Source organism: Saccopteryx bilineata, chromosome 6 (assembly GCF_036850765.1).
Source record: "Saccopteryx bilineata isolate mSacBil1 chromosome 6, mSacBil1_pri_phased_curated, whole genome shotgun sequence".
In the NCBI taxonomy this organism is placed as follows: domain Eukaryota; kingdom Metazoa; phylum Chordata; class Mammalia; order Chiroptera; family Emballonuridae; genus Saccopteryx; species Saccopteryx bilineata.
The window spans coordinates 111,214,745-111,228,715 of record NC_089495.1 but is presented as its reverse complement, the minus strand read 5'-3'; the positions used below and the strand labels follow the sequence as shown (position 1 = coordinate 111,228,715).

At 42.4% G+C, this 13,971-nt stretch overlaps 1 protein-coding gene across 1 annotated transcript in view; it reads right to left on the bottom strand.

Moving 5' to 3' along the window:
- Positions 1 to 13,767, bottom strand: part of LHFPL6 (LHFPL tetraspan subfamily member 6) — a 307,788-nt gene extending 294,021 nt beyond the window's left edge. The window contains exons 1-2 of the mRNA XM_066237020.1: positions 13,449 to 13,767; positions 10,987 to 11,565 (exon numbers count right to left, since the gene is read on the bottom strand). Of these exons, the coding sequence (XP_066093117.1) occupies positions 10,987 to 11,371 (385 nt within the window). The 5' untranslated portion in view covers positions 11,372 to 11,565; positions 13,449 to 13,767. The remainder of the gene's footprint in view (positions 1 to 10,986; positions 11,566 to 13,448) is intronic.
- Between the last annotated feature and the right edge of the window lie 204 nt (positions 13,768 to 13,971).

Sequence of the window (13,971 nt, the reverse complement as noted above, 5' to 3'; positions counted from 1 at the left end):
CATCAGCTCTGCTTGGGTGGAGAGCTAGACCACAGAGTGCTCCACTACCTGGGGAGGAGGTTGTGCCTGTCCCGGAGGGACTCTTGGCTGCTGGGTTTTTACCTTCTTGGCAACCACCAGCTAGACTCTGAGTCTGCAGACAGCAGTTTCAGCCCGAACCTCGCCCTCAGAAGAGTTGGAAATGCCTGTTCCTACTAACTCAGAACCACTCGTCGGCATGGATGCAGCTCCATCTTTAGTCCCCACCTTGGCTTCTGCAGCTCTCAGCCTGAAGCTAAAGCTCAAAGTCTGGAACCCGCAGTTGTTTCTCTACCAATTGTCACTTCCAATGTTCTGCTTCTAGGGCAAATTGCAGCTTGTGAACCCGTAATTCCATTCCAGTTCCAGGCGCCATTGGTGCTCAGCCTGCACCTCACACTGTGGCTCTTGAGAGCGGCTGTCCTTCTCCAGCAACTGTTACAGTTCAAGCCGCTGTCAGCGCTCACTCTGCAGCTCATCCTGGACGTCTTAAACTCAGGTGGCCTCTCACACAAAGCTTTTGGTTTCTGCTTGCAGGGCTATAAAAAACACACAACCTACGGCTCCTAACAGGCTAGCAAAGGGAATAGCCACTCCTCTATCCCACCCTTCAAGGGTGTAGGCAGCTCCATGCTGATCTGATTTGAACCCTACCATCTACACCAGATGTAATTATTGCCAGTGGCCCAGGCCAGGCAGGTCCACACTGGATTAGGGCAGATGGTAGAGAAATTGTGGAGCCAGAAAGCGTCAGGCCATTTCCGATTAATAGAGTCTTAAAATGGCAGATGAGGAAACAGGCAGGGAAAACCACTTCTCAGGCAAATGAACCGCAAAATGGCCTCTCATCATGGTGGGCAGGCAATCTGCAATCTGCCACCCACCCTGACGGCAAGCACCTGTAGCCTAACATAGACTATACACACGTGGCAGTGGCACTGCCACATGCTCACAGTAATCGGGCAAAGTACAAGTGAGCAAGCCTAACACAGATGTTTTCTCAACACTTGCAAATAACAGAAATTTATCTCTCACAGTTTTGAAGGCTGAAAGCCAGAGATTAGGGTGCCAGCTTGATTGGGTGAGAGCTTGTTCTGGCTTGTATCCCGCACTGGCACTAATCTCATTAGTGACGGCTCTACCTTAGAGTCCCAACCACCTACCAAAGGCCATAAATCCTAATACCACAACATCAGGCATTAAGATTTCAACAAATGAATGTGTGGGGCACACAATCATTAAGGCCATAGCAGCTGTTTTTTGTTTTGTTTTGTTTTATAATTACAGAAACTACACAGAACTCATTCAGGGCTTTTAAAATGTCATTGAGGCCCTGGCTGGTTAGCTAAGATGGTTAATAAGCATTGTCCCGAAACAAGGTTGAGGGTTCAATCCCAGGTCAGGGCACACACGAGAAGCAACCAATGAATGCCCAACTGAGTGGAACAAGAAATGAATGCTTCCCTTCCCCCTCTCCCTTCTCTATATCAATCAATCAATCAATCAAATCAATCAATACAACTCTGGCTGGATAGTTCAGTTGGTTGGAATGTCGTGCCAGCGCAGAGGTTGCTAGTTCGAGCCCCCCATCAGGGCACATACAGGAGCAGCTCAATGTTCCTATCTCTCTCTCCGTGCCTCTCTCTCTCTCTCAAAAAAAAAAAAAAATGTCGTTGAAGAGGAAAGTGTATTATGTAGCATTATTTCAACATATATGACTGAAGAACATTTTTCCCCCCAAAGGACTAATATACAGGGGACATTAGTTAAGGTGACCTAGTTTTAAATGTCCACATTTGTAACATTATTTTATTTCATCTTTGAGATAGTTCTGTGAGGTAAAGAAAAACAAAGTCACTCTTTCACAGATAAAAAGAAATGTTGCTAATAAATAATTAAAAGTAAATAATAAATCCAGTAGTGACTAAAAATAGGAGATGTTTTTTACTATCCTAGTCACTACAGGGCTAAGAAGAGAAATATAAATTTAGTCCTTGCTCTACTTAAAGAGATGAAACATACAAGTAGAACAGAGAACCATAAAATAGAACTTTCTTTTTATCCAATAATATTTTATATACATTTTATTACATCAAGGTATCTGGTAGTGCCTGATTATTAAAAATATGAGACACCTGGAAGAAAAATCATCTACTGAACTTATAAGCAGGTCGGTTCCGGAGCTTACATTACAATTAGTGCTTTATGAACTCTAAGAGCAAATCACTAGCTGGTATAATGTCTACCATATGAGAAAAAGAAAGGCTAATGAGATATCCCAATAATTAGTCAGCAATATCAGGGGCAAAGTTACTCCAATTTCCTTATCTTCTAAAAATAACCATTCAAAAGTCCCTGGGAAATCACTAGAGTCTATTAGAATGGTCTAGCTAGAACTCCATTTGATTCTTTCATAATATTTTATTGGTCAAGACCAACAAGATAGAACATTATCCTTCATTTCTAAAGAGAGACACAAGGTCATTGGTTTTGTTATTTAAGAAGAGTGTCCCCTGAAATTAACATTATCTTCATCATCAATGAAGGAAGGATTATTATAAAGGCTTCTAACAGTGGGGTACTTACTCAAATAACTTGGCCAGATGGAGTAAAGCAAGATTAAAATTTTCTGTTAAGTGCCTGACCAGGCAGTGGCACAGTGGATAGAGTGTTGGACTGGGATGTGGAAGGACCCAGGTTCGAGACCCCGAGGTCGCCAGCTTGAGCGTGGGCTCATCGGGCTTGAGCAAAAGCTCACCAGCTTGGACCCAGGGTCGCTGGCTCCAGCAAGGGGTTACTCAGTCTGTTGAAGGCCTGCAGTCAAGGCATGTATGAAAAAGCAATCAATGAACAACTAAGAAGTCACAATGCGCAATGAAAAACTAATGATTGATGCTTCTCATCTGACTCCATTCCTGTCTGTCTGTCCCTGACTATCCCTCTGACTCTCTCTCTGTCTCTGTAAAAAAAAAAAAAATTCTTCTGTTAAGTAATCTTTAGAAGATAGTATGTTTGCTTTGGTCAGATGTTTTGGCATACTCCTCTAATCTAATGGCCTCTCTACTATAAACAACATTTTTAACATTAACTGGTCATGTATTTACTTCTGGAGAACTGGCAAAATGTTGGTATATCATATTACTCCAACTGGTTCTATCGTACTACAAACAGAAACTGAAGACCAAAGAAACATTCAAAATATTATGTTAAGAGACTTATTTTCCATAATGTTCAGAAATTCTTAATTCTACACATAATACTATGTGGAATTCCAATTTATTATGGGGATCATATTCACAGCTCCACCAGTAACTAATGGGACAAGTTTCGGTGTCACTCTCTAAAATTCAGTGTTCTCAGCTATATAAAAAAGAAATTACCTGCCTTGCTGGGGTGAAACGAGAAGTGATATGCTCCATAGAACCCTGGTCCCTTTGGCGTGCTAAGGTAAAACAAGTTAGAAAAACACTTAATACCACACTTAATATACAGTATCCCCTCCCCATTTCCCCAGGAGGTTGACAATAGGCATCAATATACTAAAGGTTCTGTGAGTTCTGCTATAATAAACTCTATTAACTTTCTATAACCATGTTTCTCAAATCTACTTGTTCGCAAAACTATTTCAGTTTTTCCTTATTGGTACACCTCAGAACACACTTGAGGGTGAAACCTTAAGACAACAAAAAGATGAACTTTAATGACACCCAAAGTCGAACTTTTGAACTTGAAGCTGTGAAGGTAGCTGGAGAGCTAACATACTAATAGTGTAACAATGACGACTCTGTCGGCAAGCAATGTTTTATGAACCTGTGATACTATATAGAATGATGCAAAGCTCTCTTGAATGTGTGTTTTGAATTTTTTTTTTTAAGTAGGAATAGTATGAATTCACATTCCTCAATTGGTTTTCTTTGTGAATAACAACACGGTTTTGCAGGACAACTCACCAATTTGCAATGTATAAGTTAACAAGGCTAACTGATACAAACTGACCCTGGCCTTCCATAGTACCTGGCTATGGCTGTGTTAGCTGGTGGTAACAAAGGGAAGTGAGTTAAAAATCAAATGACTCTCATAGAAAAATTCTATTCTACATAAAGTAAATGAAGATTTAACCATGTCTATATATATATACATATATATACACACATATATACGTATATATATACACACACATATGTATATATATACACACACACATATATACATATATATAAACAATTCTAAGAAAAAAGTCTTGCATAGTTTCTAATACACAAATGCAATGGATAACTCCTTATTCCACCATTTTAAAAATGATTATTAATATTATTTTTGACTTCAGAGATACGATCTTAGGAAGTAAAAAGCAGTCCCTCAAAATAGGGAAAAACTGAGTACACGCGGCAGTAAAAAAACCCAGAGATTTGAGCACACCCTACCGAACCCACACCAGCGCCAGTTCCCGGTTGCAGGGCAGAGTGCAAAACATAGCACTGGAATGATAGCAGGTTTGTAATTTGCAGCAAGAGTCACAAATCAAAATGTTAACATGGCAACTAGTCAGATATTAATGAAAGAGAAGGGAACAAATACTGCCTAAACCGATACCTGCTAAAGCCTGGAAGTTACATCTTCAGACACCCCAGGGAACAGTCACATCCTCTGGCAAACAGATGATAATCCCCAGTAGGGAGGAAGAACCAGTTTTCCAATTCTCAGGGGACAACCAGCCTACTCCCCCTCACTGGGGAGTGGGGGTTTAAGTACATGCGCAGTAGGAGCAGAGATGGCAACTATAAAGGGGAGGGGTCTAGCCTGGGAAAAGGATCCAACTGAAGGGCAAAAAACCGGGAAGATCCAGGAAAGGAACTGGATAGTTTGAAGGAAAGTTTATCCCTTTCCCCAACTCAAAAAGATCTAATCAAAGCTTAACAAAGGCCGTGGTTCTTTTGTTCATGCCCTTGTTCACACGCATTCTCTCTCCCAACGCGCAGGCCCAAGCGCAGGACCACGGGCAACGCCTGCAGCAGCCGGTGCCATCAGGCCTGACCGCACATGTGCAGATAGGAAAATGAGACCCAGAAGTTCTGCATCTCTAGGTGTCGGCCCTCTTGGGCCTCATAGGCTCAGATGCCGGTTTCTAGTCCCAGAGGCTGGACTTCCACCGCAGGATGGAGCTGAGCCACCTGGTCTTGGATGAGACACGGGGTGCCTGGGGACAGTCCTTTGTGTGTGCTCCAGTAAAGCTTGTCACAATTGCTCACATCCTTCTATATGTGGGTCCTTGAAATACTTTTCCTGCAACTTTGCAAGAACCTGGGACTCCATGAAAGAATATTATTTCCACCAACAACAAAAATAGAGTTTTCATTTAAGCAAAGTATAGATATGATTAGGTTACCCTGCTTACAGGGCTGCCCATCATCACCAGTAAGACCTCTGATAGGTAATATGACTTAAAGGAGAACCTAGTTATAAATTGTGCTGTTCCTACACTAATTCTGATATTTGCTGCTATTATCACATATTCTCCAAAATAACTACTATGGGTGGAAAGAGATTGACAATCCATACTTAGTTTAACAGTTGACATGTCTTTTTCCCCACACCAGTAACACAGGTTTTAAGTCAATTAAATTGATCCATGTTTCTCAAAATGTGGTCTGTGGATCAACCGTGTCCAGAATCCTGGGGTAGGGGGAGATTGTTAAATAGTTAAAAGTGTTTCTCGTGGGCCCCTCCCAGACATACTGAATCATACTCTCTGGGGCTGGGCCTCAGTCTCCCCACATGGAATAAACTCTCAGGTGACTTTTAAGCTCACTATAAAGTTAAAAAACTATTGTAGTGAATTCTGATATCAATTATTCATATGGAGAACTTGGAAGCCTCATAGGAAAGTTTGAAAATCATGCAAAACTTTCCAAATTAAGACTCAGAGCACAAGATGTTCTGGGGGGGGGGGGTATGCAAACAACACCGTTGACAATGATTTTTGAAAATGTAATTTTAAAACACTATTAGCTACAACCGTACAAAATTTGATGTTTTAGATTTCATGAGATTAGTTTGTTCAGTTGACATCCCGCCTTCCACAAGTCCCGAGCCGAAGCAGACGCTGTCTGCAGTGGTCCTGCCGTGTCTGCTCCGCATCTCCCTGCGACTCCTTCCGTGCTAGCAGAACTCCACTCCCACTGTTGCACTACCCATCTCAGGCTTGTCCTCTTTATTATCACCATATGTGGGACGGACGATCGTGACGGCAGGTGTGATCTGTGGCCCTAGAAAGCACTATCATTCAACAAGAGTGCAATATTTTCCCTAGAGATGCTTAAGACTGGCTTTCTCCTTACTTAAGGCTGGTTTAAGTGTCATCCTGCCTAGCAGCAGCAGCAGCTCAGATTGGCAGGTTCTAAGCTCCTTCCCGACCCAATCATTCTGCTTTTCCAAATCTTCACAGCTCTATGGAGTTGGCCAAGGGCCGTCTTGGTGGACTCTGTGGTCTGCAGTATGGTCTTCACGTCTTTCAGTTAGTAACTGCTGACTAAAACCCACCCCATGAAAACTACAGAGGATGTATTAAGGTCTTGTTTTCAGTTCTCCACCTATAAAACTTGTTTCTGGTAAAGAATAACAAACAGTAAATGAAAGATGATATATGTCTACTATATGTGTATATTATACAATCTATGTATGTATTAAGAGAGAGAGAAAACTCCAGGAAAACAACTTTCTGTGACGAAACAAACAAGAGACGGAATGAGAATGTCCTCAGACAATACCAAACTACAGCGGTGGGTCTTTTTATAGTCCAGTTAGAGAAGTTTAGAGCAGATGATGATATGCTAAACTTGGACCAAGTTCTGAAAGTAAACCATCTACCAGAAGTCACATTTTTAGAAATATGAAATGGTTAATTTAGAATAAGATTCTTAAGATGGGGTATTAGAACCAGCATTATCTGGGAACTTGTTAGAAATATAAATTATCAGTCCTCATCCTACCAAACCTACTAAATCAGAAATTCCAGGATGTGCCCCCCAAAAATCTGTGTTTTAAAAGTCCTGTGGGTGATTCTGATGTACGCTAAAGTTTGAGAACCACTGGCTTAGATCTCAAAACAACTCACCTGGGCATTAAGTTATAGGTTAGAGGGGGCAGAATGAAGCAGCTACAGGACATAATTTACAGTGGACCAACAGAGCTCTGCTTGCTCCCCCAAATGGCCCAAGAAATGCCTGAGTTTTTCAAAAATTAAGCAACTCCAGTTAAGACACTGTCACTCTAAAGCCACTATGCTCATTAATATGCTAACACTTATCATTTATCTTATTCTTCCTCTGTCACTTGACAAAAAACCCGAGTGTGAAGGGAAGCAGAATGTGGCATATCTTACAACAGGTCTGGTTAAAGTGGAATGAGTGGAGGGGAGTCCCAACCCCGGGTGCTTAAGGGGTAAAAGAGAAGCCCAGAGGAACCCCACAGTGAGAGCATTCTGGAAAGGCAAGGATGCCTTCTGCAGAGAGAGAAGAATGCTTTCTGTAGACAGAGGATGCTCAAAGAAACACTTCATCATCGTTCCTGCCCTGAGCAGCACTTCACTATCAATTAATTTGAGGAGATGGTCTCCTGTGGCTCCTTAGAACAGAATAGTGTCTACACTGGACAGACAGCTGTTTGCTACTGATTAGCATTCTATACCCATTTTATACATATATGTCATTCACATTCAGACTAAATGTGGATTACTTCAAATCTGGGAATCTCTTCAGGGGCCCCTCATTGCAGCACCAACAGTTTCCTAGGATGAAATCTATAAATTCAGGCCCTGATATTTGCAACACCAGCTGACAGAACTAAATATGTCTTTTCAATGTTCTTACATGTTTCATTTACAGAGCACATAAATACTTTACTAACACATCAAAAAGTCTGAGATTAACTTGTAAAAACTGTTACAGTACTTACTGACTACAACAGTATTTGAAAACACATAATTTTATATTCAACAAACAAAAACAACATAAAGCCTCTATTTTCTCATAGTGCATTTCTATACTATAAAAAATGTTAACGTTTTTGTTATACCTTTTATATCTCCAAGGCTTTCTATTCAATACATGCCTTTAAAAAAGTCAACTAAGAGTACAAATCAACCCATGCTTGTTTTTGAAAATTATGGCAAAAACATAACTTACAATATACGACGGAGATGGTGGCAAATAGAATTTATGTTCGAGTCACCACAGGAAAAACAGATGTAATTGATCCCTTGAAATATTCTTCCTACAGGTAGCAAATATCCATGTCCAACAGTCCCATTTTGTGTTGCTCTATCAGCTGACAGGTGACATTTTAACCTCTAATCAACCATAGCAAGATTATTCAAAATTAAGGCTGACATTTTGTCCTTTAACTAGTTCCAAAGTCCTGCAGGGGTTTGACTGCCTGACGAAACACCATATGTGCGAGCTCTCCACACAGCAGGCAGGGTTAAGCAGGGTGCCTCTGCACTTCGCCATTCTGCTGCTGCCTCTGCACTTCGCCATTCTGCTGCTTCCTGTTGTTTTGGGGACAATCTTAACTTTAGCTAAACATAACCCTCTGGGTGAATCATTTTTAGTAACAGAATCCGCCTTCTACATTTCTGGTTCGGCATTTTGCAATCTTTATGAAACCTACCCACTTTATGAAATTTTTCAAAAAATAAAATTCCTGCTTAAGTGTTTATGAGTAAAAACCCAAGTAATTATGAAATAAAAAATAGGAGGAATTGCTTTGGAAGCATTTTTACTTCTAGCAACTGGTTTACCATTAAATGATAGCAATTAATGGCAGATCTTCCCAAAACCATTTCCATAATTTATTTTTCAATTCTAAATTTACAATTATTTTGGGTAGAGAGATTTATTTACCTACTATACCTTCAAGAGGTTCAATTCAGAAAAGACCTCTTAGGTTTTACATTCAGAATTTCTTTTTTGACAGATATGAAAAATATATATGAGAAATGAGAAAATACCAACTGCTGGTAATAAACTATCTTTAACTTGATGTCAGTAACACTTACCAAGCCAGAGTTCATGAAAGGTATATACAAAAAAAAAAAAAATCCCTTTAAAATATATATTTAATTTCCCCAGTGGTCTTTCTCTTTGAGTTTTTCTGTAAAATGAAACACTTAGCTTTATATAATCCAAAAAATCTATACATAGGTTAAGGAGGGAAGCATAAATCTCATGGGTCTCAGATTCACTTTCTGTTGCCTTCCTTCATTATATGTTCAAAGATAATCAATAAAAAATGATTTTTCTTTGTAAGCATTTTCCTGTTCTGCCAGAAATAATAGCAGTCCCTGCCCTAAAATGAAGGGGGAAAAAAGGAAAGCAATATTTACTATAAGAGGAGAAAAAGAAACCGCCTAAGCATTTTTCCTGAGCCAAGTGAAACAAAAACTGCTATTCAAGTTTACTCTTAACGAAAAATATTTAAACACTCCTGGCATTAGTTTTATTCTTAAAATCCATGCTATCAACAAGTTTTCAAACTCTGGAATTATATTGCAACTTTTAACAACAAACTCTTTCTGTTTCTAATAGTTTTACTGTGTTTCTGTATAATATACATATCAGATGCAACACTTTTGGTCAATGTTGAACATTGAAGCCATAAAGAAAGGACAGTAGAGTCCCACAAATAGCCTGCTAAGACAGAGTGAGATGCAAAACCACAGAGAAAAAAATACATGAAAACAAACTTGCATCCAGTAAGAAAATAATGAACTGCAAACAATTCTTATCTCGTTTCAAAACATAAAACTTTTGCCACTTGCCAATTTTAGCACAAAAATTTTCTTATTTAAAGCATTACTTGAAAGTTTAATATTGCATAATCTGTAGGAGTTTCTCCACTATGTAGACTCTTCCCCAGAACTATCCACTTTTTAATTATTTTCTTCTGGATTTTTCACAAAAGACTGTAAGAAAACACCAAACGGAATAGTAAGAGACTTTGGCTTTGTAATAAAGTTACAAATACATTTTGCACATTTTCCTGGATTTTTCCCTTCACGCTGTACTATCTATGAAGGTTGTCATATTTCACCAGGTTGGATTATAAATCAGACAAGTTCAGCCATTCAGGTTGAAAAATTGAGGTGAAAGGCACAGCGGAAAATATATAAAGTATAATTAAAACCATATGACCAGAGCTATTGAAGCAGTACTTGTTGGAGGAAACCCAAGGAAAAATCAAACCATTTCTGGTGTTAGTGAGACTATCCAGTACATTTGGGACAAGCACATAAGCACACATCATTTGCTAAATATTCATTTCTTTTTTTTTTCCCCTTTAACAGCAAGAGTATCCTGGGAAATGAAATCCTAACAAGGTCATTAACGCTGTAGCTATCTTTGTAGCAGAGTGAAATTCATAGTTCTTAATGTAAAGCTGATCTCTTATTTAAAACAGTAATCACTTATTTAGAAATTAGTTTAAGATTGGGTGAGGATCAATTTTACCAAAGAGTATTTAAAGACGATGACAATGTTAAATCAAAAAATCTTTTCTACTTTTCTGTGATGTCTTCTTGGTTAAAGATCTGAGGATTCCCATAAGACACAGTCTAACTGTTTACTGTTGAACATAAAGGGTAAGAAGCGATGGATACAAACTGTCTCCCCTGCTACATTATAAATTACCTAAATGTTACTGTCTCACCTAAGTGGTACTTAGCAGGCCAATGATGTATATAGGTCTAAGGATGTAAAGAAATTAAGAACTCTTCAAGTTGTAAAACAATTCCAGTAAAAAAGAAAAAAATATATCTTGGATTTTGGTACTCTATCACCGAAGCCATTTCATGTCTATTTCTCCAGAGCATTCCGAGTGTCAGTTATAATAATCTCAGCAGACAACTGGAACATAATTTTCAACATTGCTTTGGGATTCCAGTAAACAACTCAAGTGTAGCAAGTCACTTACCCCCCAGAAACTGAATTCCTCCAGCCACTCTTCCCACTGTCCTGGAGATGAGCTCAGACACACAGCAACCCATGAGGGCAGTGAGAGCTACCAAGAGGAGGAGGCCACAACCGAGGCCTGTCACGATGGTACAGATCCTCCATTCTGTACTGGGGATGCCCTGGAAAGAGGCATAGCGCCCACATTCTTCCACCATCACCATCATCTGCCGACTTTCATCGTGCACAGGATATGAGCACCTCCGGAAAGTACCGAAGGACACAGGCTTGCCCAGCTGGGATCCCCAGAGCCAGTAAGGCATGAAGAACCCCACACAGGAAGTAGCAGCACAAAGGAATGAGAGCAAGGCCCAGATCACCCCAGTACACGTCAGGCTGGACGCCATCTTTCTCCAGGTATGGCAATGAGGGCCCAAAGAAACTGTTCTGAGGCTGCAGGGGTAAGCACAGGTATGAAACTACCAAGGACTGGGGCCGCAAGTAATCCACGGTTCTATAATAGAAACTGTCTACGAACAGAATGAATCTTCAGTCTTATTGGGCATCAACTTCCCATCCTCTGTAGCAAGGGCGATGCTCCCTGGTAAAACGATAAGAAATATTAAGAGTTTAATGTTTTTAGTGAGATGATAACACCAATTCAATTAGTCTACATCTTTTATTTTATTTATTTATTTATTTATTTATTTATTTATTTATTTATTTATTTATTTATTTTGTATTTTTCTGTAGCTGTAAACGGGGAGAGACAGTCAGACTCCCGAATGCGCCCAACCGGGATCCACCCCGCACGCTCACCAGGGGGCGACGCTCTGCCCACCAGGGGGCGATGCTCCGCCCCTCCGGGGCCTCGCTCTGTTGCAACCAGAGCCACTCTAGAGCCTGGGGCAGAGGCCAAGGAGCCATCCCCAGCGCCTGGGCCATCTTTGCTCCAATGGAGCCTCGCTGAGGGAGGGGAAGAAAGAGACAGAAAGGAAGGAGAGGGGGAGGGGTGGAGAAGCAGATGGGCGCTTCTCCTGTGTGCCCTGGCCGGGAATCGAACTCGGGACTTCTGCACGCCAGGCCGACGCTCTACCACTGAGCCAACCGGCCAGGGCCTAGTCTACACCTTTTAAATAATAAACATTCAAACTGCCTCAAGTCTTCAAAAGTGGGAAAAACTTAATTTTCTCTATAAACGTCACTTTAATTCAAGTTTTGTCAAACTAGCTCAAAACTTTTTCATGTCTTGATCTCTTATAAATGCTACCAAATTAACTGAGTTATTTACTTTAAAAAAATAATGCGTGGCTTCTATTTATGAATCAGTTCATTTCATATACTCACATGAAAAGTTATGTAGCATTTTTATTGGCAGTAAACATAATTTCAAATATAATAAAATGAACCATATCATGGTTTGTCTACATTGTTTGCACATCAATGCTCATAATTTGTAGTAATTTTCTGTGTCCCTTTAGGTGCATTAACTCTCTGCATGAGCCAAAACAAAATAAATAGAATAATTTTTACAACTGCAGAGCACCATAAATTCAACAAACCGTCTAGACACATAGAATGGATAGTGCTCTTGGGCACTCCCAGTACTCATTCAGTAGCATTTGTGAATACATTTCATCTTAACTATCTTCTCTTAGAATAAATGAAAGAAAGCCAATGTATGACTTACTTTCAAATCCCCAATTTTGATTCATTGTTTCCAGCGAAACTACTGGAGCTATCTCTGCAGTTCCGTGATTGACAGTGTCGAATCTGAAAAGTAATCCATACTTTCCAGTACTCTCCATCCAACCCCAATCATTCAAATAGTTCCACATGCATTGGACCCCTCCCTCCCTTTTATAAAGGGTTCCTGGACCATTTTCCCTATTTTCCATAAATACAGAAGCACAAAGCCCAGGCAGCCCAGAACTCTCACCTCTAGCTTTCAGAGTCCGTCGCAAATGCCTTCCTTCCCTCACCACTCCCCTGGCCCAAGCCTTTGGTTTTCTCCACCCACCGCCCCCTGTGCAGCCCAATGTGTCTCTGCAGGGGACCTCCGACTGCTATTTTTCTCTCTTTCTTTCTTTTTTTAATCTTGTCAACTGCGGTCAGCGTCTGCGTTAGCGAGTAAAGTTGTCTGTCTGGGCCACGAGGCTGGGGAAGACGAGTGGAGGGAGATACGAGGGGCGGAGAGCCATCCTCTAGAGCAGGGGTACGAGGCCCCGGGTAAGGCTGAGACAAGCCCCCTGCAATGGGCTCACCCACCCTAAGTGAAGACACTTAGGATCTCTCAGTCCAAAGAGAGGGAGAGAGGCATTTTCCAGCCGGCCTCTACGGGGAGGGGACGAGGATGGGAAGACAGCCGCCCCTGGAGGCAGACGCCCACGGCAGCCCGGCTCAGGAAGTCCGGCGCCGGAGCAGAGGGGGCCCGCAGGGACCGAGGGGCCCCCGCCCAGGGCGGCGCGCGCTGTCGGTACTCACACGGCCGGCGGGCGGCGTCCGCCCGCTCTCCGCGGGCCGGGGCGCGCACACAACTTGCTGTCTCTCCGGGCGGAACATCCACGGCCGAGAAGACCGTCCTCCCTCCTCGCCGCGGTGCCCTAACTGCGCGGGGACTCCGGGCCTGACTTCGGGGCAGGGCAGCGCCCGGCGGCACAGGCTCGGCGGGGGCCCCGGCTGCTCCGCCACCAGGGGAGCCGCGCTGCTCGCGTGCCCGGCCGCGGAGGGCTGAGCGCCGGGGGCTGAGCGCGGGCGCCGGCTCGCACGCAGATGCGCGGACCTCTGCTTGGCAGGCGAGGCACGCACCGCCTCCTCCCTCGGCCGCCGGCCCTCCTCACGCTCCTGTCCCCGCCCCTCGCGCCCGGCGGACCCGCAGACGGACCCGGGACGAGGCGCGCTCGGCGGGGACCTTTCCTGGGCGGGGGGCGGGGCGGGGCGGGGCGCTTTCGGGGGTCCCCCAGCCCAGGGCCCCTCCTCCTCCCCCCTCGCTGCGACTAGTTCCGAC